General features: G+C 35.5%; 1 protein-coding gene across 4 annotated transcripts in view; it reads right to left on the reverse strand.

Annotated features, from left to right (window-relative positions):
• The window catches only part of LOC143255260 (ribokinase-like), a 93,280-nt gene that overhangs the window by 16,885 nt on the left and 50,881 nt on the right, over nucleotides 1-25,514 (reverse strand). For 2 of the 4 annotated variants that reach the window (XM_076510683.1, XM_076510689.1), the window contains exons 2-4: nucleotides 23,214-23,302; nucleotides 2,059-2,191; nucleotides 728-791 (exon numbers count right to left, since the gene is read on the reverse strand). In XM_076510683.1, coding sequence (XP_076366798.1) covers nucleotides 728-791; nucleotides 2,059-2,191; nucleotides 23,214-23,278 — 262 coding nt within the window. In that variant the 5' untranslated portion in view covers nucleotides 23,279-23,302. Of the gene's footprint in view, nucleotides 1-727; nucleotides 792-2,058; nucleotides 2,192-23,213; nucleotides 23,303-23,486; nucleotides 23,688-25,514 lie in introns of those variants that run through there. The other 2 variants (XM_076510675.1, XM_076510664.1) reach the window with 2 other exon arrangements.

The following is a 25,514-nucleotide window of genomic DNA, read 5'->3' on the forward strand; positions in this document are numbered from 1 at the left end:
TAGATAATTCCACTATTCATTGGTAAAAAAATGTAACCCAATAATTTGCAGTGAGTAGTGTGGACAAGCTGCTTTTCCTCTTGCTTATCACTGCTAAATTAGAGATGGCTAATGCAGATAGCCCTTAAGCAGCTTTACATGAAATTCAAAATGAATAAACTTAAACTAGATGTAACCTAATTCAGGCATTTAAAATCATCATAGCTTGGATAATCCACCCATTATAAGCTTATTGAATTGGTGGAAGAATAAAGTTGGAGTTCAAATCTTAAATATTAGACAAAATAAGTATAAGCAGCCAAATGCTGGTTATTAGGTAAAATATTTTACCTTTTTAATTATTGGTCAGTGAAATGTTTTGCCAGATGTTGCTAAGTATACCGATATATTAAATCCCTTTAAGTTTTTATTGAATAATTTTATGAAGGTGAAGAATTATATTTAAAGAGAGAGTCTTTCTTTACTTGGAGGGGGATTTAAATTATCTTAATGCTCTCTGAATCTTAATCTTTTTTCTGATGTTTATTCTTTATTTCTTACATTAAAACTCAAACAAAAAGTGATGTTTTATCTTCCCATACAAGTTAACTCTTTCTACTGATAAACCAACAAAATGTACAGTGAAACTTATATAATGAAAACTTACTCTTCCAATCTAAATATACAAGTAGTTTCTAATGAAAAATCATTTTCACGATTACATCACTTAGATTAAATTAGAACCTACCTACATTCACCTTGTTTTGTTTGAAGTTCTCTTTATACTGATGCCCAAATTCATCGTCACCAACCTGTTAACAAAATAAATGTTAATATTACAAATATTTAAACAATATTACTATATATATTCATTTGACTTAACTAACATATATTCTTAGTGCAAACAAACTTTAACTAACAAAAGTTACTAAAATTAAAATCGTGATATTGGTTCTCTTATTTGTTTTGTTTTTTAATAAACTATCTTCACGTTAGTAACACTGAGGCAAACACCATTTAACATTTAGTATTTGGAAGAAATGTGCTCAAATGTAGCAGAGTAAGAATTATTTTATCTAATCTCAACTTGGACTTTTTCAGTGTTGCAGTTTTTACCATACCTGAGGGCAAAATAAAAGTATTGAGTATGTTATATTGAAACAATTTTAAATATACAAATCTGAAAGTCTTGTGACAAGCATAGCTGACATAAAGATACATGGTGGAAGATCATGTATTAAAATTAGATTTCAACATTGTTTGATGTTTGTTAATAGTTTAATGCCACCAAAAATTGATTGCTTTAAGAAAGGGTATGCAACGATACTTCCCAACACAAAATATTCACATATTCAAATAATAAAGATATGTTCAGATTATAAATTTATAATTTTCAATATGGGAATGTTTCTTGTATTTAATACCATTGGAAAACAAAGGAACATAGGTCAGTTTGGAGCATCAAGACCATCCAAAATTAGACCTGCAACAAATTGTAACTCAGCCATGGTAAACAAAGTGAAACATCTTTTGAAAGGTAAGAATCCACAAACATAAAATTTCAATTTGTTAGACAACAGGTCCCAAACTGTGACCCTTCAACCTATAAATGTTGACCAAACAAGTTAGTTCTTTGGAAAGGGGATTGATGACCACTGAAAATTTACAAATCCTTCTATAAATACAAGAAAATTTTAAACTTGAAGGTTTAAGAACATTAGCTATGTTCTGATTGAACAAACAGAACACCTCATGTTTTTCCTAATATCACTAATAGGTTCTATAGTTCATACTTGTTAATTCTATACACATTTATTGTAACTTCTATTCACTTCAATGTCGAAAAACTTTACTCTGAACTTTAATTCAAGCCATAATAACATTTATATTAAGCCATATTCTCAACACTCCTTAATAAAGACATCACAAACACACTGGCTTTCACTGAGATAAAAATGACAATGAACTCAAAACTAATGGCATTCAACTAGTTAAGGTCATACCCACTTCTTAACCTCTAAAATGATAACCTTCCTTTTGACAATCATTAGTATATCAGTAAACATGTATCTAATTTACCTTTCCAATCATTGCTGTAGATGCCCCAAGCCTTGATGCCATAACACACTGATTAGCTGCTTTTCCTCCAAATGCTTTTGCAAATTTTGTTCCTATCAATGTTTCACCTGGCTTTGGAACTCTTTCACTATAGCTATACAGAAGTATATTTAAAATGATTTATTTAATTCCAACACTGCACTAACTTAAGTTTAAAAAAAATTACATATTTTTACTTCTGATTACTAATTGAATCTAAAACATTTAACAAGTGCTTGTAAAATACAGATAAATCATATGTTTGCATACACAATGTATCAGATATTTATGCCTAAATCAAAAGACTGGAGGACTAAAACCAACAGTAATTATATACAAATATATTGTGGATAACTCTTGAGTTGAAAAAACGTGATTCCTTTTACAGTAAATATACTAACAAAAATTATACACAACATATAACATCTTAGAGGAGAAAGCTCGATTCTTTTCACAATAAAAAAACTAACAAGTTATATACAATATACAGTATATAACACTAAAGTATGAAAACCATGACCCATTTTACAGTAAAAAAACTAACAGTATTTATATGCAGTGTACAGTGTATACCACTTAGTTTGAAAAGCATGATTCCTATCATGGTAAAAGGTGTGAGGAGACATTTCATGCAGAATTATAAGAAGTTGAAAACTTTTCCATGATTATGAAGAGGAAGATAAGCACAAAACAAAAGGAGCCATGTTCAATTTAACCAGATAGCAAAGTGTCACCTTTGAACCAGAATTATAAAGATTCCTGTGAAAGCTGATCTTGCGCTCCCACCAGATGTCTGAGTAAACCATCCACAATTGTGGATAATAACATCCCCAGCTTCATCCTCTTCTCTGAGTGGAATAATGAGTTCAAGCATCACTCTGGAGAAAAATATTTCTGTGCACAATGCCAGCAACTAGAAACAGGGATTGGTAAGGATTCTCATGCTCCACTAGAACAGGAAAAATAACTCACATGGGGTCCAAAGGAACAATTACCTGGAAACAGTGAAATAAGTGAACCATGATCACTACTTTTAAAAGAAAACTCACCCCAACTTAATCAATCTAGGAGTAAGTAGGAATGGGTAAATTCCTTGTATTTCATTCATGATAGTTCATGGATGGCAACCCAGAAGTTTGTATAATTGTTTACCATCTGGAAAGCCACAAGATGCCCTTGTAGAACATCTAATCTTAACAGAGTTCATTGCTACAAAAAAACATTTAACTGTTACTAGTAACTAGTGTGGATTTGGAAAGAATCTTATTTGATCAGGCAAAACCCATCACTGAGTGGGAAACAAAAGAAAATGTCAAAGGTCCCTGTAAAAGAATAGAAATAAACACAAAAGAAATGAAGTCACTCACTTTTCTCACAATTTAGCTAGAGCAATGAGAATAGCCAAAAACTATCTATGGAAGCAACCAGCATATCATTTAAATAATAGGATATAAATGTGGTAGGCATAACCAACATACCAGCCCATACAATATCCTTCAGCAGAAGACACAACTAAGCCACCAGGAACACATATGTCAAACTTGATAAGATCAGATCCAAAGACATCTCCAATCCTCCAACAAAAACCCAGAGGAAATAATACAGACCAACAACTGATGAACAAAACCCAAAGTGATAGGGAGTAAGTTATAAAATATTGTAGGATCCCAATGAAGACACAAAGAGTCATGAAAATGTCAAAACTTTTCAGTGTACAACATCAGAGATCCCAAATTAGACATAAAAGATGATGCAGATCTGAGTGGTAATATAAATGAGAAATGGAAAAAGATGAATAGGAGAGAAAACCTAATATTCTTCTCAAACCACCAAAATAGGTATAAAGAACTGCTCTGGATACAATGAAACATAAGTGGAATAGTAAAGTCTTGTGAACATAAATCAAATTTATCTGAATGTCAATGTCCACTAGATAACAACAACAAAAGAAAATAAGTCTTAAGAGAAATGTAATATAAAGAACATGATGCCAAAAGTTCAAAGGGTGAACATGACAAGGCATGGAGAACCACAGTGAGATTCCAATTAGGAATCTGGAAAGGACATAGAGGATGGATAACCTAAAAAGAGTTCAGAAAAAAAAAGTACAAAACCAGTGACTCAAAAACTTTGTCTCCTAGAAAAAACAAAAAGTAGCAGACAAAGCTGTTTTACATAAAGAAAGAGACAAAAGCACTAAAACTTTGTCAAAGAATCATATCAAAAGTTGAGAAATGTGCAGCATAGTAGAACACAAAGAATTAAAGCCATGATTACAAGACCACTGCCATTTATAAATAAATAAAATTGAAAAAAAATTCATTATGAAAGATGCCATCCTAGAGGTCAATCCCTGATGTAATGCAATGGATAACATAACAGCCAGGTGAGAAGCCGATGAATGGAACTGCTGAAAGACAAATGTCTGACCTAGGCTGATATAATAAAGATGGCCGGAAAGGAAGCAAATGAGGTTGACACTCCTGTAGAAATCAAAAGAGTGAAAACCAAGGCTGAGGCAGCCAATGTGGTGCCACCAGAAGTTGACAGGATGAAGAGAAACTCATTAAGGCCCTTGGATAACAAATGAGTTAGAGAAAACAAAGAGAGATGAGGGCCCATCCAATTCTGACTGAGATCAACTATACTCAAAGATATCAGAGGATGATGTAATAGAAACCAAAGGGACCAGAAGCAGACATTCCAATGTATAGTAAATGCAATGATTTGAGGTATCCTGCAGTAAAAGCAGATTAAACATAAACTTGAAGATGAAGCATCAATCTGTGGGAAGAACTCTGGTGGAACAAGAAAAGCAATCAGCCACTAAAATCATTACTCCTGGAACATTACAAGCAAGGACAACAGATGGAGTGTGTGAGGCCACAAGAGAAGATCAAACGTTTGAAAACAGAAATCTGGAGCAAGTGTGCCCTTAGCATTGAAATGTATGAGAATACTGTAGAATAGTTCAGGTGAAACATTACCACCTCTTTTCATAACATTAGACTCCAAAACATAGTTTATTGAACTGCTGAAAGCTAGAGAAGACTGATGTAGATAGAAGATACCACATCTATCCAATGGTCCTTAAATTCCAGATTTCCTATACAAGTGCCCTAGCCCTGGAAAGAAGCATTCTTGAAAAGGTGTATCTCTGGATATTAGGTGGGAGAGGGACAACAGCCATGTTGCCCCCTTTCTAACCAGCAGCCAAGATCAATAAGGATGAATGACAATGGGGTCTACCAGACAATCCCACACTTCCATGCAAATGTCGATTTTTATTTTTGTTCTATAATGGCCACTGAAGTGAATGCACATGGGCCTGACCTAAAGAAACAACTAATTCTAAATATTCCCAGAAACCCAAAAGAGATAGCAATGTGCAAGTCAGTAGAGAAGGAGACAATGACATTAGAAGAACCTGTTTTACAGCCTCATGTTGTGGAGAAGGTTGGACCTGACAGATACAGAAATTGAAAAGTACCACTAAATGGACCAAGAACAGTATAAATGTAAGAATATATTTCTCTGCTTTGGGAATTGCAAATGCCCAAAGGAGTAAATATGTATGAGAGACAATGAAGATTGAAGCATAAAATGATAGACTAATCCTCTTTTTTGGGACTTACAAAATCTACTGATCTGCAGTGAAGGTCTCCCATACAAATACTAATTTAGCTCCCAATGAACCTTAGAAACTTCCTGGTAGAAGACAGGAAAAGTTGAACTGGAATAACTACAAAAACTGAATTCCTGAAAAAAGGAGTTTCTCTAAAATCTCCTCTAAGAGCTAAAAAAGGAACTCAAACTCCCTCAGGTAAGACATCTCTTTCCAAAAGATTCCAGCAACAAACAAATTAAAAAACCAAGGAGAACCAAAGCAAAAGTCAACAAATGAGTAACATTCTCCAAATATTGAACAGCTGAATTGCAATAGGCCTCAGGAAACAGTTGGAGGGAAGATAAAAATTCAAAAATGTCATAAGAAATATGTGAATTCAGGGAAACTATGTTTGGTTAAGATGAACAGAGGCAATAGGCTTAGAACCCTAAATTGATATAAGAGGGCTGAATCTTTGAGAACTGAAATGAGTCCACCAGGTAATGAAAAGATAATTTATGCTGATATGAAAAATGGGAAGGACAAAGCAGAACAACCTCTCTCAACTTTTCAGTATTCACAGCACTGTTTAGCAAAGGTAGAAATGCTAGGTAATAACTCAAATGACTTTCCCAAACAAAGGAAGAGAATAGCTGTAAGCTACATGAGAAATACTTAATACATTACAAACTTGATGAACTAAATGCAAAAATGGTGCAAGAAGTAGGATGTCCATCCTTGACTCATGAAAAGCTATCTGACCAAAGAAAGATAAAGTAAAAAGAGAGTCCAAGTTCTCACCAGTCTGTGCCAGACCCCCCAAAGCCCTGCTTCTGAGCCAACAGGAGAATAAACAGCACACTACATGTACGACTCCATTTCTCTACACATGTAAGGCTGGAAGTCCTCCACAAAAAGGATCCTGATGCCAGGTAATGCTCAACTTCAGAGGTGAAAGAGTGTGAGCATTAAGTGGCTACTTACACTTAGTGTTGATTACTCAATCCAATACTACAATGGTTAGACAGGTAAGACAGATGCATCAAGTGGGTTTTATTTGGAAACTCTGAACTGGTGTGCATTTTTAAAGAAACAAAGAGATGCAAGTTGTATATAGTTTGCAAGATGGAGCAAACATTTGAGGCTATCCTAAATAGATCAATGGTGATAGATAAAGAGAAGAGCAAACAGCACAAAATAGTACTAAGAATTCAAAAGGGTACAACAGCTAAGTGTGTCTTTCAAAAAGTTAGAAACAGTCCTGTTAGAGCCAGCAATGATGGATTTAATTATAACTAGCAGGTTCTGCTAAGCAACACATTTTAGTACTTAGCTTTTGCATATAAAGGAATTAAAAGAAGGAAGAAAAACAAAGGTTATTTGTATAGGAGATTACTGGGTACAGCAAGTGAATAGGATATTCTTTGATGTAAATAAGGAGAGAAAGAATTAGGTTATTTTATCCAGGGTCAAGGGTAAAAAAGATACATCTAAAAGAATAAGTAATATAATAAAGGGTGTAAGCAGTTTTGCATGAAAGAGTACACTAAAGAAACTTACTGGTAAGAACAAGGAACTAATTACAAATATTCAAATGCAAAGACCATAAGAACATAACTGCAGCAATGAAAGTTATTTTTGATGCTGCAAATGTTTCTAACAGATACCTCCACTCACCCACCCTCATACATTTTCATGTGGTATGGCTGTGCAGTAGGCTGCAAATAAGCATTCAACTACCTTCCAACTATAATACAAGTGTAACATCCTTGTGCAGTTGACTTCCTCTATACAGTCAAGTGTAAAAACACTTAACGATTGGAGGAAAAAAAAAAGACATACAATAAGTGGGAAGAATGGGTGAGTTGGTTGGTTGACATTTTATGGCACAAAAAAAACTAGGCTATCTCCATCAAACAACTAATAACAACAAAAAGTAAAATTCTATAAAATGTGAAAATAAATCAAATTAAAAACTAAACAATGTTCAAAAGTTAAATAAAAGATTCAAACACAATTAAGTTGGACACCATTGCCATTACCAATAACACTGCCAAAGTTAGGGGTAAACCCACAGAAAACACATGTCTGAAATGGTGCTGCAGCTTATGTTTATAATAATAGCACAACAGTGAAAAGTGAGCTATTGTGACTTCAGTATGACAAAGGCAACACATTGGTGGATCAGGCCCATATAAAAAAAACCAACAAAGAATGAGTTAAAAACTGTGACCAATGTGCAGCTTAGTCGAAACAATTTTTTCCTTCCAATTTTTAGGGAAAAGATGGCCAAAGTGCAACAGAAACATTGATCTGGAAAAGCTTATTATCACATTTTTCCCACCAAGTTAACTACCAACTGGCATAAAGCAGAGTCCTGAATACAGGAGTATAGTCTATAGATGGGACAGGCATAGCTGTAACAGCACCAGAGCAAACAGACTTTAGCTAGTGTTAGTGAACTTGTTGCCATAAATACCAACAAGACCAAATATCCAGAAAGATGGGATATTAATGGGATATAGAAGAATGGGTCAGTCATTGTTGAAAAGAGTGTGAACTCATGTTAAATGACTCCAAGTTCAGTGTAAAGCTAAGAGTGTTAAGTGTAAATATTAAAATCAGTGTACTACTGCATAGCTTTTATGTGATCCTGGGCAAAAGAATGGCATACAACTTGGCAGTGAACACAAACTATATAGGGGATCCTGGAAGCAATTACCAAGCCACAACAAACTATGACAGAACCCAATCACCTGATTTCAAACCATTTGTATAAACAGGAGTGAAGAATGGTTTGAAAGATATTCAGCAAAGAGAAGATGTTGCTTCTGATACAAAGTATTTGCTTTCTTCAGATGACTCTGAGACAGGTCACAGGTGTGAATGGTAAAAAACTATGGTGGAATTGGCTGATCAGTTGAGACAGCAACATCATCCAATGACAACCTCAATTCAGCTGGCTGCAGATGGATATGAAGGACAAAAGAAAAAATAGCAGACTTTCTATTCCAAAAGAGTACAGCTAATTTAGGAAGAACAGCACAATTTTAGGTGGGATGCTGTGGTAAGGATAGAAATTTGGTAGCATACTGTAAAGTAAGTCGCAAACTACAGAAATTAAGAGAAGGTTTGCGGGACTCTGAATTGGAATGCAGCCCTTGAGCACAGGCAAAGCACCAGATGGTTAAGTTTTCAGCATCTTCAAGGTTGTGGTCCTGGTAGAACCAAGACCAAAAATCCATAGTCCTATTTGGATCAAAGGAGAGTATAATAGATCTTGAGCACAGAACACCAATCCACTCCCAAAACGATGAAAGAGAGGGCATAGAGGATGTTCAGTGCCCTAGTACATTTGGTATGCAGCTGCTTTATTTGAGAAATGAAAGCAAGTTTATGGTCAAAGATAAGCACCAAGAACTTTGCATCAGGCACAATGGGAAGAACAACATCAATGACATGGAGATCAGGATCTGGGTGTAGGCTCTATTGATGATAAAAATGTATGAAAATGATTTTGGAAAAATAAAAATAAAACTGTTTGTTGTAATCCACTTCAACAAGTGATTGAGGGCAGGCTGCACCTGCTTCTCAATAAACCTCACACTCAATATCTGACACAAGATATCCAAGTCATCAATATAGAACCCGTTATAATAGGGAAATTGGGTAGTGATAGCATTGATCTTGACACTGAAAAATTTGACATTGTGGTACTTCAAGTTCTTGTGTGAAAGAATGGGAAAGAATCAAATCAAACAGAATTGTAATCACCTCTCAAGCAAAAAATTATGAATAAAAATGGGTATCAAGTAACCCATGTATAACTGGTAGTCCCACAAGATGCCACACCTCCATGTAGCATCATAAGCCTTCTCAAGATCAAATAAGACAGAAACAAGATGTTCTCTCTTCAGAAAGGCTTCCCTGCTCAACATTTCAAGTTGAATCAGGTGGTCCACAGTGGAGCACTGTCAATGGAACCCACAATGGGTGGGCAAGAGGAGATTGTTTGATTCAAGGAACTGAACAAGATAAGCATTAACCATTCTCTCTGGAGATCTCACAGAGGCAGCTAGATAATCAAAGCAACTGGATGATAATTAGAAGGAATCTTGAGATCCTTCCCAGGCTTAGAAAAATGTAGGATAATAGTCTTGCATCAAGGATCAAGGAAAATGTTTTCTTTTCAGATACAGTTAAAAACAGCCAGAAGAAGAGCAAGAGAAAGATGGCACAGTATCACATAGTAAACATCATCAGGTCAATTATAGTTGTAGAGATGATCGGCCTGAAAGAAAAGAGGTGATAATTATGCCAAAGATTTGATGGTCAAGAAAGCAGGGGAAGAGACAGAAGTATTGAGAATGTAAGCAAATTTCTTACCAAAAGTACTGGCAGTGCTTTGTATACCAAGAACTTTCTCACCATTGAAGAGCATGATCAAAAGCATACTGCCCATCAACCTTCCAGATCTTGTCCCATGACTTGGAACCAGTAACAGAAGAGAGATTTAAACTTAAATCACGATTCCTTTTGGCGTTGATGTCCAACATGTCAAGAATGGGTAGGAGCCTGCTGTAACGCAATTTGGTTAGAGCCTGTTTCTGAGCCTTCTGTGCCTGCTTGTAGACTGTAGACTAAGAAGGACAGTGTGAGATACATGTTGAGGTTTTAGGCACAAAATGAACAGCTGTTTGAAGGAAGAGGTAATAGAAAGAACAGGATCAGAAATTATGACTGAAAAGGTCAGAGTATGGCAACCAAAATGATTCAACAAAGAGCAGTTTGGACCAGAAAAGAACAAGAGGAAGGAAACATATGAGGATATGTATAAAGGTTACGGTTAGTACAATCCTTACTGAAGCCATTCACAACCAAAGGCAAAGAATGTAAAATGAAAGATCAAAATATGGATAGTTTGGATATGAGATGTGTGGTAAATGCATCCAAATGAAGAGTCCCAAACAAGGAGCACAGCAACTGAAAAAGAGAGGTAGGGACACTGTGAGCAAAATCATGTTGAGATGAAGTAACTGATCAGCTATGAGATTGAGATCACCCAGGGTGTGACAAGTGAAAAAGTAGACTTGTTGAAATTTAACCCAGAAAAGGGGAACTAATGGTGGAAAACAAAGCAAGCATGACCATGTGCTCCCTTGCTGATTGATGTAAAAGACAACAGTCAATTTATAAGAATGGATCATTATCAGGTGGGCAATACCAATGCTATAAATAGACCCAAACCTGAAGAATAGCAACAAATTCCAAAAGTTTGATGTGGAGAGAATATTTGGCCACTGACCAATCACCTGTCACCTCCTGATAATCCATACACATGCTCTATCCTGTGAGGGAAGCATCTATAAGCTGGTGAAACTCAGGATGATGATGAGGTAAAGGTACACCAATTGAGGTGTTGTCTCTGGTGTGTAACCAAAGAGAAGCTGACCTGAAGAGGATGACAAAGAAGGATAACAAAATCCAGGTAGTCACCAACAAGATTCCATTGTTTAAGCAACAACCACTGATGACCTCAAGGAGATAGATCCTTGTACACAGTGAGAGGAGGAGAGAATTTGCCTTTGGAAACAAAGAGCTTGATCAAATACAATTATTTGGCCCTGATGGGAGAGATATCAAACAGTCCCAACCAACACCCCACAGAGGGATTACATACCATGTGGGGTTGAGATAAGACTTCTCCAGTTTGACTAGCCATTCAATACAAGTAGCTGCCCGTAGGAGGAAATGTGTTTGGATGCTTCTAAAAGTAGGCAGTTGTCCATGTAGTGATGGAACCACAAAACTTGGTCATGAATTTAGTGGGCAAAGGCTTTGATCACACAACAGAAGATGTAAGGTGTTAATTCCAGAACAAAAGGAACACTTGATTCCTATGAACAAAGTGCAGGTAACATCTGGATAATTGTAAAACATGAATATGAAGGTAAGCAATTGGAAATATCAACTTTTGTCACCTAGCGACCCAAAGTTAATGCCCATAAAAGTGTGGGAAGACTAAAGTGAACTGGGGGTAGATAAAATGATTGAGATTGAGAAGTCAGCACACAGTACCACACACAAAAATTGAAATAGTTTTAAAAAGAAACCCAAAACTTCAGCAATTTTGAATAGTTCACTATTCTTTATCAAGAAGACACTAGGACAGTGGAGGAAGCAGGAGAATGATGCACAGGAATTGGATCAGAAAATGGCTGAAAAAGATGGGAATCAAAGAAGAAATGGAGAAATGTTGACATGCAGCCTCCACCCTGGACTTCAAGGAATCAGAAAGATATCCAAATATGAGGTGGTGTAAAAAAAGATGCTAAATGAAGATAATACAAATATCAAGGTGGGAGACACATGCGTGTCAAAAGCGTGTCATCACAAAGGAGATCGCAACAAAAGAGGAGCCAAGTATGAATGGGAAGATTAGAGAAAGAAAAGCAAGCCAATAAGTAAAAGGGGAGGGGATAAATATCTGCCGTACACCCCTTAGAGAAACAATGGATAGCCTTTTAGAGAAGATGAATGAAAGATAGTGGTTAAGGTAAGATAAATATAAAACTGAGCTTGGGAAAAATCACAGTATAGCTTCAGAATTAAAACACTGACTAAATTAGAGACTACACAGTCTGAGAATCTATAAAAAGGAAAATATAGCTGGTGATAAACCAAGATGTAACAGTGTGAAAAAGTTGGAGAATGAAGCATATTGATCCTAAATGTAATTGAACTTGAAACTAACCATCATGGACTTCTATATCAGGAGAGAGAGGGAAGACCAAATAATCCAAGGAAGATGCAGATCATAAGAAGGCACAGATGGAATCATATGACACAGGGAAAACACCAAAAAATAACATACATGTGAAAGCACATCTGAGAAGACAAAAGATCTAGGAATATTTAAAGGAGTAGCAAGAAACTGCACTGTAAAGAAAGGATGTTGGAATAGGTTGTCCAAATCTTCTTTGTGATGACAAGATACACCTAGGAACTGGATATTTGGTCTTGATTCAGGAAACAGAGCAAGCAGCATTATACATTCCAACTCATGGTGAATAAAGGCTGAGGAACTTCTTAACAGACATAATGACCCCAAATATATATATGATTATCATTATTGCCAAATGCAGCAGCAAATAATTTTTCCTACTTGTGAACAGTAAGAAAAATTTACAGAAGACATCTCATGCCCTCTTGACACCAACTTTGTGGTTCAGGGAATGTGTGACATTAGATGACATGTTTTGAATTCCCTGCAGACCCAGTATAAACATCAGTATTTGAGCAAAAACAGAAGTAAACTGTTGGTATTGGCTTTGCTCTGCTTATATTTTTCTTCTGTTGTCTGCAAGTGTATACTGAATATTTAATGAATGGTAAATATTCATATATTTTTCATACTAAATATGTGAATTATATTGTTAAAATTACATTATTTGGTGTGGCATGCATATATTTTTGATTAGTTAGTTAATTATAGATTTATTTTTATATCAATGACAAATTTACACCTGTTGTTATGTTACAGTAAACTATATTATTGTACTTGTAATTGGTGAGGCATTTTTAAATTGTACTTACCCTTTTCAGCTTGTCAGGATGTCAGCTCAACCAGCAAAAAAAACAAGTATGTTCAAATGGAAGGAGCAGTAGCAGAGATTTTCAAGAATTGTAGACTGAAAGATTTGGCATGATCAAAAAAGGGTGATAAAGCATTATGCATTTACATTCTGAAACAGTGGTGTGCAGGACTTCCTTTGTAAAGTGGCATTATGAAACTGTTCATAAATGGCTTTGTGATTAGAGTGAGCCAGAACAAAAAGAACATTTCTTGAGAAGTCAGCAACAACAACATGCAATAAAATGTTTTGATGAATGTGTTTCAGATAGTTCCAACTTAGTTGCTGCTAGTTTTAAGATTTCAAAGATTATTTCCCAACATGGAAAACCACTTAGTGATGGGTAGTATATTAAAGAATTATGGCTAGCATATTCTCCTTTCCTTTTTGATGGTTTTCCAGTAAAAGAAAAATTATTCAGTGCATTAAGGAATTGCCAGTTAGTAGAAACACAGTAAAAGATAAAATATTAAAGATGAAAATACACAGAAAAGAATAGCTAAAAAAAGATATTGGTTCATGTAAATTCCTTTCCATTTGTCTTGATGAGAGCACTATGTTACATCATCAATTAGGCTAGCCATTATTGCTTAATTTTGTAGGGGTGATGAAGTCTGCAAAAAACTGGTTAACTTAGTAACATTACCTGAACATACCACAGGGGCTGAAATATGTATGGTAGTAGTAAACAAGTTATCCAATCATGATTGATTTAATGTTTTATGGCACAAAGCAGCTAGGCTATCTGCACCAAACATCTGATAAAAAGGTGAAAATAAATTAAATGTAGTAAAATACATAAAAGAAAATAACGGTAAAACAAAACATCATTGAAAAACAGAAAAAGTATAAAACCAATGTTGACACCTAGTCTACAATGTTAAGAGAAAAAGCAGAGTAAAAGAAGTTGTAAAGTACTGACTCTAGCAAAATGGTAATGATCATAACCTGCCAGGAAGACTAACAGGTAAGTTCAAGAACCACCATCAGTCACCTGAAGTTGGCCTTTCCAGTCCTGGTTACGGGTTATGTGTCATAGCAGCCAGTATCAAAATGTAAAATAATAGAAGTTGTAAAAGACATACAGCAAAATCGTAATAACGAGTAGCCAAATGTCCAGTAAAAAGGTAAAAGTAAAGTAAATGTAGTAAAATTTGTAAAAGTAAACGAAGGTTAAAACAAATCAGCAATTAAAACATAAAATGGCGTAAAACCAATGTTGACATCCAGTCTACAAAGTTGTAAAGGACTTCCTGTAGCAGAATGGTAATGATCATAACCTGCCAGGAAGACTAACAGGTAAGTATAAGAACCACCATCAGTCACCTGAAGTTGGCTTTTCCAGTCCTGGTTCCAGGTTATGTGTCATTATGGTCAGTACTAAAAGTAAAGTAATAAAAGTGTTAAATGACATGCAGCAAAAGTGTAATAACAACTCGTCAGGACGACTAACGAGTAGTTCAAACAGAAGAGTTAGTCACCTGAAGTTGGCCTTTCCAGTCTTGATGTCGAGTTATATAATGTTCTGGGCATTTTCCAATGTCAAATTGAACTAGAGAGAATGAAACTGTAAAAAGGGAACCACAATTAAAAAGGTGTAATGAATAAATATGCAACACTTAAATAAGATTAAAAAGATTAATGGCCATTAAAAACTAAAAACTTTATCAAGGTGGACAGTGCCACCATCACCAATAACACTGTCCAATGTTACAGATAAACCCTGGGAAAAAACATGTTTAAAATAGTGCCGTTGTTGAGAATCGTAACGATGGCAAGTAAAATGTGGCTGATAGTGATTTGAGTGTTACACAAACTACACATTGGTGCATCAGTTCCAGATAAAAGAAAACGATGAGTTAAAAAACTGTGACCAATGCGTAGTCTAGTTAGAACAACTTCCTCCTTCCGAACCTTACAGAAGCTAGATGGCCAAAGCCCAATTTAGGGTTTTATTTGAAAAAGCTTGTTGTCATGTTGCTCACTCCAAGTGGACTGCCAGCTGGCACGGAGCCAAGCCTTGAATACAAGACCATAGTCCATGTATGGAATAGGCACAGTGGTGATAGTGCCAGAGAAGATAGATTTAGCTGCCGTTCTGCAAGCTCGTTCCCTCAAATACCAACATGGCCTGGTATCCAAAAAAACTGAATAGAAGTAGATGTTAATAAGAAATGGGCCAGTCGGTTGTGAATATCAGCAAGAACAGGGTGTGAACCAATGTGAAGCGATTCCAGGGCCAGTATAGAACTAAGCGAGTCAGTATAAATAGTGCAGTTGGAGTACTGCTCAGCTTCAATATGATCCAGGGCAAGAGATATGGCATACAGTTCAGCAGTGAACACAGAAGTTGTAGAGGGGATTCTGTGCCCAACCACCGAACCACAGCAATCCATAGCAGAGCCCACTGAATTACCTGATTTGGAACCATCTGTATAAATGGGAACGGAATGATCGTTTGAAAGATGTTCATTAAGTAAATGATGGTACGTCCAATCTGGAGTATCACATTTGGGGACTGTAATAAGCCATGGTGGGATGGGCTGACCTGTGGAATCTTCAATGTCATCCAAGGACAAACCCAATTCATCCAATTGCGCCTGGATGTGAAGATCAAACGGAGCAATGGTAGATCGTCTGTTCTGAAAAAGTATGGCACACTGAGGAAGGAAAACAGATCCCCAGGTTGGATGCTTTGGTAAGGAATGAAGTTTCGAAGAATATAGTAAAGATAGTTGCAAACAGCAAAGGTGCAGAGAAGGTTCATGAGATTCAATGTATAAGCTTTGAACTGGAAAGGTGCGGAAAGCCCCAGTGCAGAGTCGAAGTCCTTGGTGATGAATGGGGTCCAGCATCTTTAAGGCCAAGAGTCTGGCAGAGCCATAGACCATTGATCCATAGCTGAGTTTTGATCGAATAAGAGCACAATATACCTTTAACATAGAACATCGATCTGCTCCCCAACTGGTAGTAGAGAGGACATGGAGAATGTTCAGTGCTCTTGTGCATTTGACCCAAAGCTGCTTTAAGTGTGGTATAAAGGTTAGCTTACGGTCAAAGATAAGCCCCAAGAACTTGGTCTCGGGGACTACTGGCAGCGAAACTTCATCAATATGAAGTTCAGGATCAGGGTGAATACCCCGTTGGTGGCAAAAGTGCATGCAAACAGTTTTAAAGAGAGAGAAATTAAAGCCATTCGCCTTAGTCCACTTCAGTACACGATTGAGGCCAGTTTGTAGTTGCCGCTCAATATATCTCATGTTCGACGACTGACATGAGATGTGAAAGTCGTCGACTAACAGCCCATTCGCAATAGCGAGAGGGAGTTGTTCAGTGATGGTATTTATCTTTATACTGAAAAGTGTGACACTCAAAAGACAGCCCTGAGGGACTCCAAGTTCCTGTACAAAAGAACAGGAAGGTGTCAAACCCACACGAAATTGGAATCTCCTGTTGATTAAAAATATTTTAATAAACATGGGTAAATGACCACATAACCCATATGTATGGAGGTCTCGCAAAATGCCATACCTCCATGTTGTGTCATAAGCCTTCTCAATGTCAAAGAATATTAATACAAGATGTTGGCGTTTGAGAAAGGCTTCTCTGATTGATGTTTCAAGTCAAATTAGGTGGTCTGTGGTGGAGTGCTGTCATCGGAACCCACACCGGGTGGGCGAGAGGAGGTTGTTTGATTCGAGGAACCAAACAAGACGAGCATTAACCATCCTTTCTAAGGTCTTACAGAGACAGCTTGTCAAAGCAATTGGACGGTAGTTTGAAGGAGTCTTGGGATCTTTCCCTGGCTTAGAGAAAGGTAAAATAATAGCCTGGTGCCAGGCATCAGGAAAAACATTCTCCCACCAGATCCGGTTAAAGACAATCAGAACGACATCAAGAGAAGCAGGAGATAGATGGTGCAGCATGTCATAATGAATATCATCAGGTCCAACAGATCTACTGCCAGACTGATGAAGGGCCATTTTCAGTTCCACCAGTGTAAAGGGACAATTATAGTCAAAGAAACAGTCAGTTCAAAAGGAAAGAGGTGAACGCTCTGCCCGAGTCTTGATGGGCAAGAAGGTGGAGGAACAAGCAGAAGTGCTAGATACTCAGCAAAAGCTTTCACCTAGAGTATCAGCAATGCTCCGGATATCAGCCACCTCCTGACCATCAGAGAGTAAGATTGAGAGGGGGGCAGAATTGTAGTGCCCACTGACCTTTCGAATCCTGTCCCACATGACCTTGGAACTGGTGGTAAAAGATATGCTAGTTGTGAACTTAATCCAAGATTCCTTCTGGCTTTGACGTCTTACCCACCTAGCATGTGCACGGGCCCGTTGGAAAGCAACGAGGTTCGAAAGTGTGGGATATCTACGAAAAGTATCCCAGGCCCATTTTGAATCAATCATGGAATTCTCACTGGAAACAATGCAAGATGCATGAAACATAACCAAGGGTATAGGAACTTCAAAGAAAGTCCACATCTTCAAAAAGAGATAGAACCTCTCAAGTTGATAGAGAATGAGAGGACAGAGCCCTGACCAACTGCTCTATATCTTGAAGATTTATTAGGGAAGGCTGGGCCAGCCTGAGATGGGAATTGAAGAAAACTTTTAAGTGAACTAGACACTGCATAAAGGAACAGATGGGCTTCTCCACTTTGACTAATCAAGTGACACAAGTAGTTTCAGGTATGGTCAAAAGATACCTAAGTAGAAGAAGCAAGTGGAAACCAGTCACTTATAAGAGACCAGAATTCCAATAAATGTAAATGCCATAGATGAACCAATGAAAACATTGCTAGAATGGTGGTATGGGAACATGAAGGTATACATCTGCAACGTCAACCTTGATCATCCAAAGAATTAGAGTGAAAATTCAACAAAGGGACAGAAATGATTCCAAAGTGAAAGATGGATCCAGAAACTGATTTAGATGGAAGATGTCGATGACAAGTCTGAAATTTCCAGTTTTATTGGAAACAACTAAAAGCTGAGAGTAAAAACCAGGCTGGACAGAAAACATTGACTTGATAACTTTACAAAATTGACAAAATGATTACTTGAGACAGGATCTGCTGGAAGAGGGAAAGAAACTAAAGACATCAAGAAAAAAGGTGGTGACCAAAATGGAAGGAAAAAACCCTGTAACAAAACTTGCAAAACTCATGAATTGGTAGTGAAGGTCTCTCAAATATCAAAAAAGTAGCAAAGCCTAACCCCCAAAGGATCTGACCCCACTGTGTAGTCACCTATACCACAGTCAAAGCTCTTGACAGGCATGGGAAAAATGAGGGTAAGAATGAGAACACTGAGATGTGGGTAAAGAAATAGGTGTGGAAGTAGGTGATGATAAATGATTAGCAAGGCAAGAATGTAACCTGGTCACATCAACACTGGACTCTTACAGAATCAGGATGACCCCCAAAAGCAAAGCCATTCTTATGTTCATGAAGAAAGATGGGGAAATAAACCCATACATGTAGCGTAACTCTCCCCAATAAAAGTCAGCAAAGTAAACAGAGAAAGGACTAATGGAGAGAGCCTTGCCAAAGTCAATTACAAATTTGGTACGAGGTCCAGAGAAAATTCATCAGGTAAATGATGAAAGGCCTCAGACAAAAGTTGCAAAAAGGAGATATGACACAGAAAACAGAAAAAACATTCAGAAAGTAACAAATGTGTAATTAACTGGAGAAAAAGAGTAGGAGTCTAACCTGGACATGGTTAAAGAAGGAGCAGGACAAAGACACTAATCCTCTTCATCCTGAACACTCTCTTCAGCCTAAAGAGATGCTGGCCATTGTAGAGAAAGTTGCCCAGGCCTAATATAAGAAGCTAACGCCCGACAAACCAAGGCATGCCAATTCTTGTGAGACAATGTCAATCCCGAAGCCTAGATAACAAAGGTTTGTGCGTTCCCAGCAACTTCAGAAGCCATGATAGTGATTATAGTAAATTGTAAATTCATAATGGCAGTAAATTGTGTGAAAATGGTAATTAAAGCATGTAACACAACAGAATGCAAGAACTTGCAGAGCAAACTTACCCAATAAAGAACAACTATGAACAAAGTCCAAAACAACAACAACAACAAAATTTATGGAAAACTGAAAGCAAGCAAGAAACACATTTGACTCATGTTATACCAGCCAAGAAAGTTAGTGTTTATGCATGTTAAATGAGCAGCTCAAAAGTATTGGGTACAAAAGCTAGCCAATCAAGTGAGAAAACTTTTATCAATGTGTTAGAGGCCAGTGAAAGATCAAGAAAAGCTATTGTACAAGTTGGGATATGTGTTGTATTGGAAGTAGTTTTAATGGTAGATTAAACTGTTATTATTATACTACTAGAAGTATAAGTAGTAAATCAGCTATCTACAAAATACTAATCAGAATGGAAAACACTGATGTCATTGAAAAAACTGTAATCTGGTTAAATGTAGACAATTTTGATAATTTCTTTGAAATACAGTATTATAGGTTATATAAGAGATATAGTACTAAACAGAGGGGAAATGTCTTCATATGTAAAATGTGAGTCACATCCCATTCAAGATGAGGATGTCGAAGCTAAAAGTAATGAAGTTGAATATATTTGGGCTTCTGTTAGTGGTGATAAGGGACAAGGCTTTTAGTTGGAATTTGTTAAAGACCACAGATAAAACTGATGAAATTAATAAGAAATTCTACACTGAGATAAAGAACTCAGCTATTAATTAGGTAATAATTGTGGAAGTTTTTAATTTTAGGAAGACAGATTGGAAAATGTTTTAAAAAGTTAAATCATAATGAAGACATGTTATTAGAAACTGTTAAGGATGGTTTTCTTCACCAATTAGTCAAGAAGCCTATTAGGAACAATACTATTTTTTATGTATTAACTTCTAATACAGAAATGGTTGATAAAGTGAAAACTTAGAAATAGCCAAGTGAAGGTAATCAGTTATTTTTTCCTGTTTTGCTGTGTATGGAGATAAGGAAAAATGAGATTTTGTTCTAAATTTCAAAAAGCAAATTTGGATGGAATGAAAAGAATTATCTCATGAACTAGGCAAATGAATAAACTGAAAACTAAAATCAGGAAACCTTTCAAAAATATTCTTTTTAAATATTCAATGTAGATATATTCCTTGTCAAAGCAAAAACAAAGGGTATGGCTGCAAGTATAAAAACTATGTTGGCTCACAAGGATAATATTAGAGACAAGTGTGATGAATTTACGAAGTTCAATTTGGAAATTTAGAGAATTATAAAAGATCAAGAGAGTGGTTTAAAATGGGTGGTGAACTACATGAGAAAAGGATGGCTGAAAACAATGATTTATTTAGGTACATGAAAAGTAAGCAAAATGTAAGGATAGAGGTAAAAACATTGAGGGACAATACAAGAAGGCTTGTATGCAATAATTATGAAACAGCTGGGTTATTAAATTTTACTGTTTCTTCAATTTTTACTAATGAAGATTTGGGCAATACTTCTCATTCTTAAGAGTTTCTAGATGTAAATAAGATCAAACAATATGATTACACTACTTCGAGCTTAAGAAAATACTGGAGTTAAAGGATGATGATGATCCTAGGCAATTTAGCAATATATAAGAGTGAGGGTTGATTTGAATTTCACACAAAGTTACACGAGAGGTACCTGTGCTAGCTATCTCCAATTTAACAATGAAAGACAAGAGAGAAGGCAGGTAGTCATCACCACTCACTGTCAACTCTTAGGCTACTTTTATGTCAATGAATGGCAGAATTGACTGTGACATTATAATGCCCCACAACTGAAAAGGCAAACATGTTTGATGGGATGGGGATTTAAACCTGTGACCCTTAGATTATGAGTCAAGCACCATAACCACCTGGTCATGCCAAGCCAAAGATATTAGAAATAGGATGACTCATTGAATAGAAAACTGGGTAGAGAGAAAAAATTACAAGATTATTATAAGCACATTACAGAGTTCAGTATTAGGACCTTGGATTGCTTTGATTTATACTGATCAGGTAAATGAAGTAAATGTCAACACACTATTTAAATCTGCTGGCAATATTAATGTTTTGGATGTTGATGGGTTTAAAAAGGATGCTGTTGCTTTACAAAAGGATTTGGGTTATTTGGCAAGTTAGACAAAATAAATGACAGTTGGCTTTTAATTTTAATAAATGCAGGGCAATGCATATGGGATATCATAATTTGAATTATGAAAGTACATTTCCTAGGGATAACCTTAGCAGTGTTAAAGTAGTAAAATGTCTGTGTTTTAACTGATCAATCTCTTAAGTCATCATAGCAATGTGTTGCTGCTAGTGGCAGGACAAATAAGATTTTAAGTTTTATCTACAGAAACACTGAATACAAGTTTGAAGAAGTTATAATTTCATTATATTGGTCGTTGCTTAGATCATCTTTGTAGAACTGTGTTCACTTTTGGGCTTCTTACCTTAAAAAGTAAATTGAATTTCAAAAAGAGCTTAGGGCTACTAAAATGATGTCTGGGATAGAAAGGTTGTCACAGAATGACATGTTAAGATCTCAGAAACTGTCTTCCTTTGAACAAAGAAAAAGTCAAAAAGGATAATAAGATGTGTTTAGGATTGTTAAGGGCATTGGTAGTGTTCATTCATTGTCTTTTATTCATAATTGAAGGTGAGAATGGTAAGAATACGATATATATAAATTTTGGCAAGGTAGGAATCATCTTCAGATAATACATCTAGAATTTTCTAACTGAGTGACTAGCATTTTAAATGCATTGCCTTTAGATGTGGTAGATGCAATTAATTTAAGGAAAAATTTAATAGATATTTGTATGATAAGGTCTGGCTTTGAGTGTTTTGCTTAATGAATGAAACAACCCCAGTGAACCAAAAGGTCCATTGTTGTCCTTACATTATATGTAAAAAATATATATATATACACACTCATTAATATGCTATTTGTTTTAGAGTTGTACAATTTTTTAAAGGTTTGTAAAATTAAGTACACACTATAGAATATAAATGTTGCTTACTTTTCTAGACTATACATACATAATCAACAAGTATAATTCTGTTAACTTAAAGCATTTATATATATAGTCATACTATGAAAACTTGACAGACACCACCAATAATGAAATAAAACATCATGACAAACGTTAAATTCATTTTGAGAGTCTAACACTGATTTCTGAACGCAAGCCTAGAAGTTGACTATGAATTTTTATGATTATGATGTATCATAGTGTAAAAATACATATAAATCGAAATTTACCACCTGCCAATTGTGCTTGCTTGTGTGAAAATGTTGATAACATTAGCAAGCTACAATTAGGTTAATGTTAATACATTAACCTACAAAATTTAAATTAACTAGATTTGAGGTGTTTGAGCAGAATACAGCATGAAACGTATTGTAATTGTAAAATACATAACTTATAACTCAGTTTTACAAGTTACATAGAATAGGAGAATAAATGGGGAATGACAAATATTTAAAAACATTATTAATGTGACTAAGTTTAATGTACAAATCCACTGAACAAACACAAATGTTAGGCTGCGTCTTTTAAAGTTATCAATCGATTAAGTAATTTGATAATTTCCAATATAAAATTTATAAAGTGCAAAGTTACTTTAAATTGCACCATTAAACGAAATACAAAAACGGCAGGTGAAATTTAAATGAGGGCGAAAATTATGAATTCTCTTTCTACATCTTACAAGAAACCAAGTATAGAACATTTGTTTATAAATTCAGCACTTACGATTTTCAAGTTCACACTGGTTGTAATTTTTTACCGAGTGAAAACATAGCTTTCATTGTTACTTTAGAGCATTACACTGGTCTAAATCATAGTTACACTGTGCACAAATGGATTTTTTTTTTTAAATAAAAACTGTTAATTACAAACCTTGTTAAATCTATAACGCATCCTCCTATAGCAACAACGTCGAAGACCTCTGTGGACTGTGCCATTCTTCGTCTGTTGGGAACTTTCACCTAACATATAATTTCACACTTTACAATTACACACACCCACATATATATATATATATATATATATATATCAATAGAAGTATAGTCGAATATTTTAATTTGTATGATGACTTGTAGTAATGATATACTTTTAAGTATATTTTTGAATTTTAACTTCTAAAAGAAAATTAATATGAAAACGTCGTACATAGATCAAAACACAAAAAATTATGTTACCACTGTCGAAGAACTTACTCTTTCTAGGTTCAATCATAAAGATATTTGCAGTCATTATTTTTTATCATTCTACATCTCAATTTTATCACATATCACGTGGAAAAGTACTAAAAGGAAAAAATAAAATAAAAATCCAGTCAGCAATGCAATGTTTGTGGCGTCATCTGTTATTAACGATAAAAAATAATAATAACCTCTTTTTAGAACAAAAATTGTAAAAGAGTAAAAGAATATGTTTGTAATTCTGGGCAATTGCCTTTAACTGATCATTCAATGGAATTAAATCAGTTGAAATACGAATGCTGGTAATTTATAATAGGCGTGCAAAAAATAAATGGATTACTGTATCACGTAAATACCAGTACAGACTTGCAAAATATTTGCATCAAGTTAGAATATTTATTCCAAGAGTATTTCTTTAAATAATGCATTTCTCGAATAATACCAAATAATTCTAATCACAGTAACTGAAATACGTTAGTACACTTGTCTTACGCCTATAATTACTTAAGCCTTTACTGAATACCGTCTATATTCGATAAAGAAATAACTTGATAAATAAACATCGTAATGTGTGTAAATTGTTTGCATTTATTTAGTGAGGACTAATCTTCATCGCATTAATACTATTAATAGATAAACTTTTAGTATTATTCTACGACTTCACGTTAGACTTTTAAAGACTTCGATAAATTTTTAGCATGTTGTTGTACACAATATGTTATAAATGCAATATGCGCGTTTCTTCAGTAATGGTCCGGCATGGCCCGCTTATTATGGCAGTCGAGTCGTAATTTGAGGATCGCGGATTCGAATCCCCGTCACACCAAACATGTTTATCCTTTCATCTGTGGGGGCTTATAAGGTTACAGTCAATCCCACTATTTGTTGGTAAAAAAGTGGCCCAAGAGTTGGCGATGGGTGATGATGACTAGCTGCTTTCCTTCTAGTCTTACACTGCTAAATTAGGGCTAATGTAGCCCTCTTGTAGCTTTGTGCCCAATTCAGAACAAACAAACCAAAGTCTTTAGTACTGAGAAAAAAAGAACGGTGGGTTAGCGGCAAATTTATGAACTTGAAATGTAAAATCTGGGATTCAATTCTCCGGGAATATCACATTATGTAGGTTTGCGCTAACAGGCTATGGGGTATACTTCTTTCTATAGTTTCGTAATCACATGAAGATGGGATTTGTTTTTGCCAATATTAACTTCGGTAATTTGAAAAAGAAACATAACTGAACTATCCTGCTTGCGGGAAGCACGCATTAATGAGAAAACTGGAAAAATCTAGAAACTGCATTTTTAACTAGTCAGACAAAGAGTATCAAAAGCATCCAGCTTGTTACATTGTTGTTGACACAAAACACGTACCAAAACCTTGTGACGACAGCAAAGCTTTATAAACACTAATATTCGTGATTAGAGTAAAATGAAATGCTTTATTCATAGCAGGGGAATGTCAAGTGAAATCAAACCTTTTGAAGAACAAACGAGGCAAAAATCCAAAAGAAATATAAATCTGTGACAGCACTTAACCGAGCATCATGCTGAAATTGCAAGGAATTTCACAGAAAAGTTTGGTGAAATTGTCGATACCGAAACGAAACTGGTGAACCTCTCGTTAGACTTAACCTATTCATACCTACATTAAAGGATTGATGTTACTATTATTTTACTGATATTTCAAAACAGAAACGTGAACTTACTTCAAAGGAGAAAATAGGAAACAAAGAAAAAGTAGGTACATTTAAATTGACTAAAACAGTAAATTTAATGTTATATGTGGTAACATATTTCATCAGTAAGTTTATAGACCTAGTCTAGTCTGCTCGTCAAGACTACAATACGAATGTGAACTTATCCTGGTCTGTAGTCCAGGCCTCATTCATAAAGTGCTGCTGTGCAGTAAGATATACAAGACTAATTATGGTTGGTTTGAGAATGAACAAATTTTAGGTTGTTTATTTTGCTACAAATTTATATATGAAAATTACCAG

Source organism: Tachypleus tridentatus, chromosome 1 (assembly GCF_004210375.1).
Source record: "Tachypleus tridentatus isolate NWPU-2018 chromosome 1, ASM421037v1, whole genome shotgun sequence".
Lineage (NCBI taxonomy): Eukaryota > Metazoa > Arthropoda > Merostomata > Xiphosura > Limulidae > Tachypleus > Tachypleus tridentatus.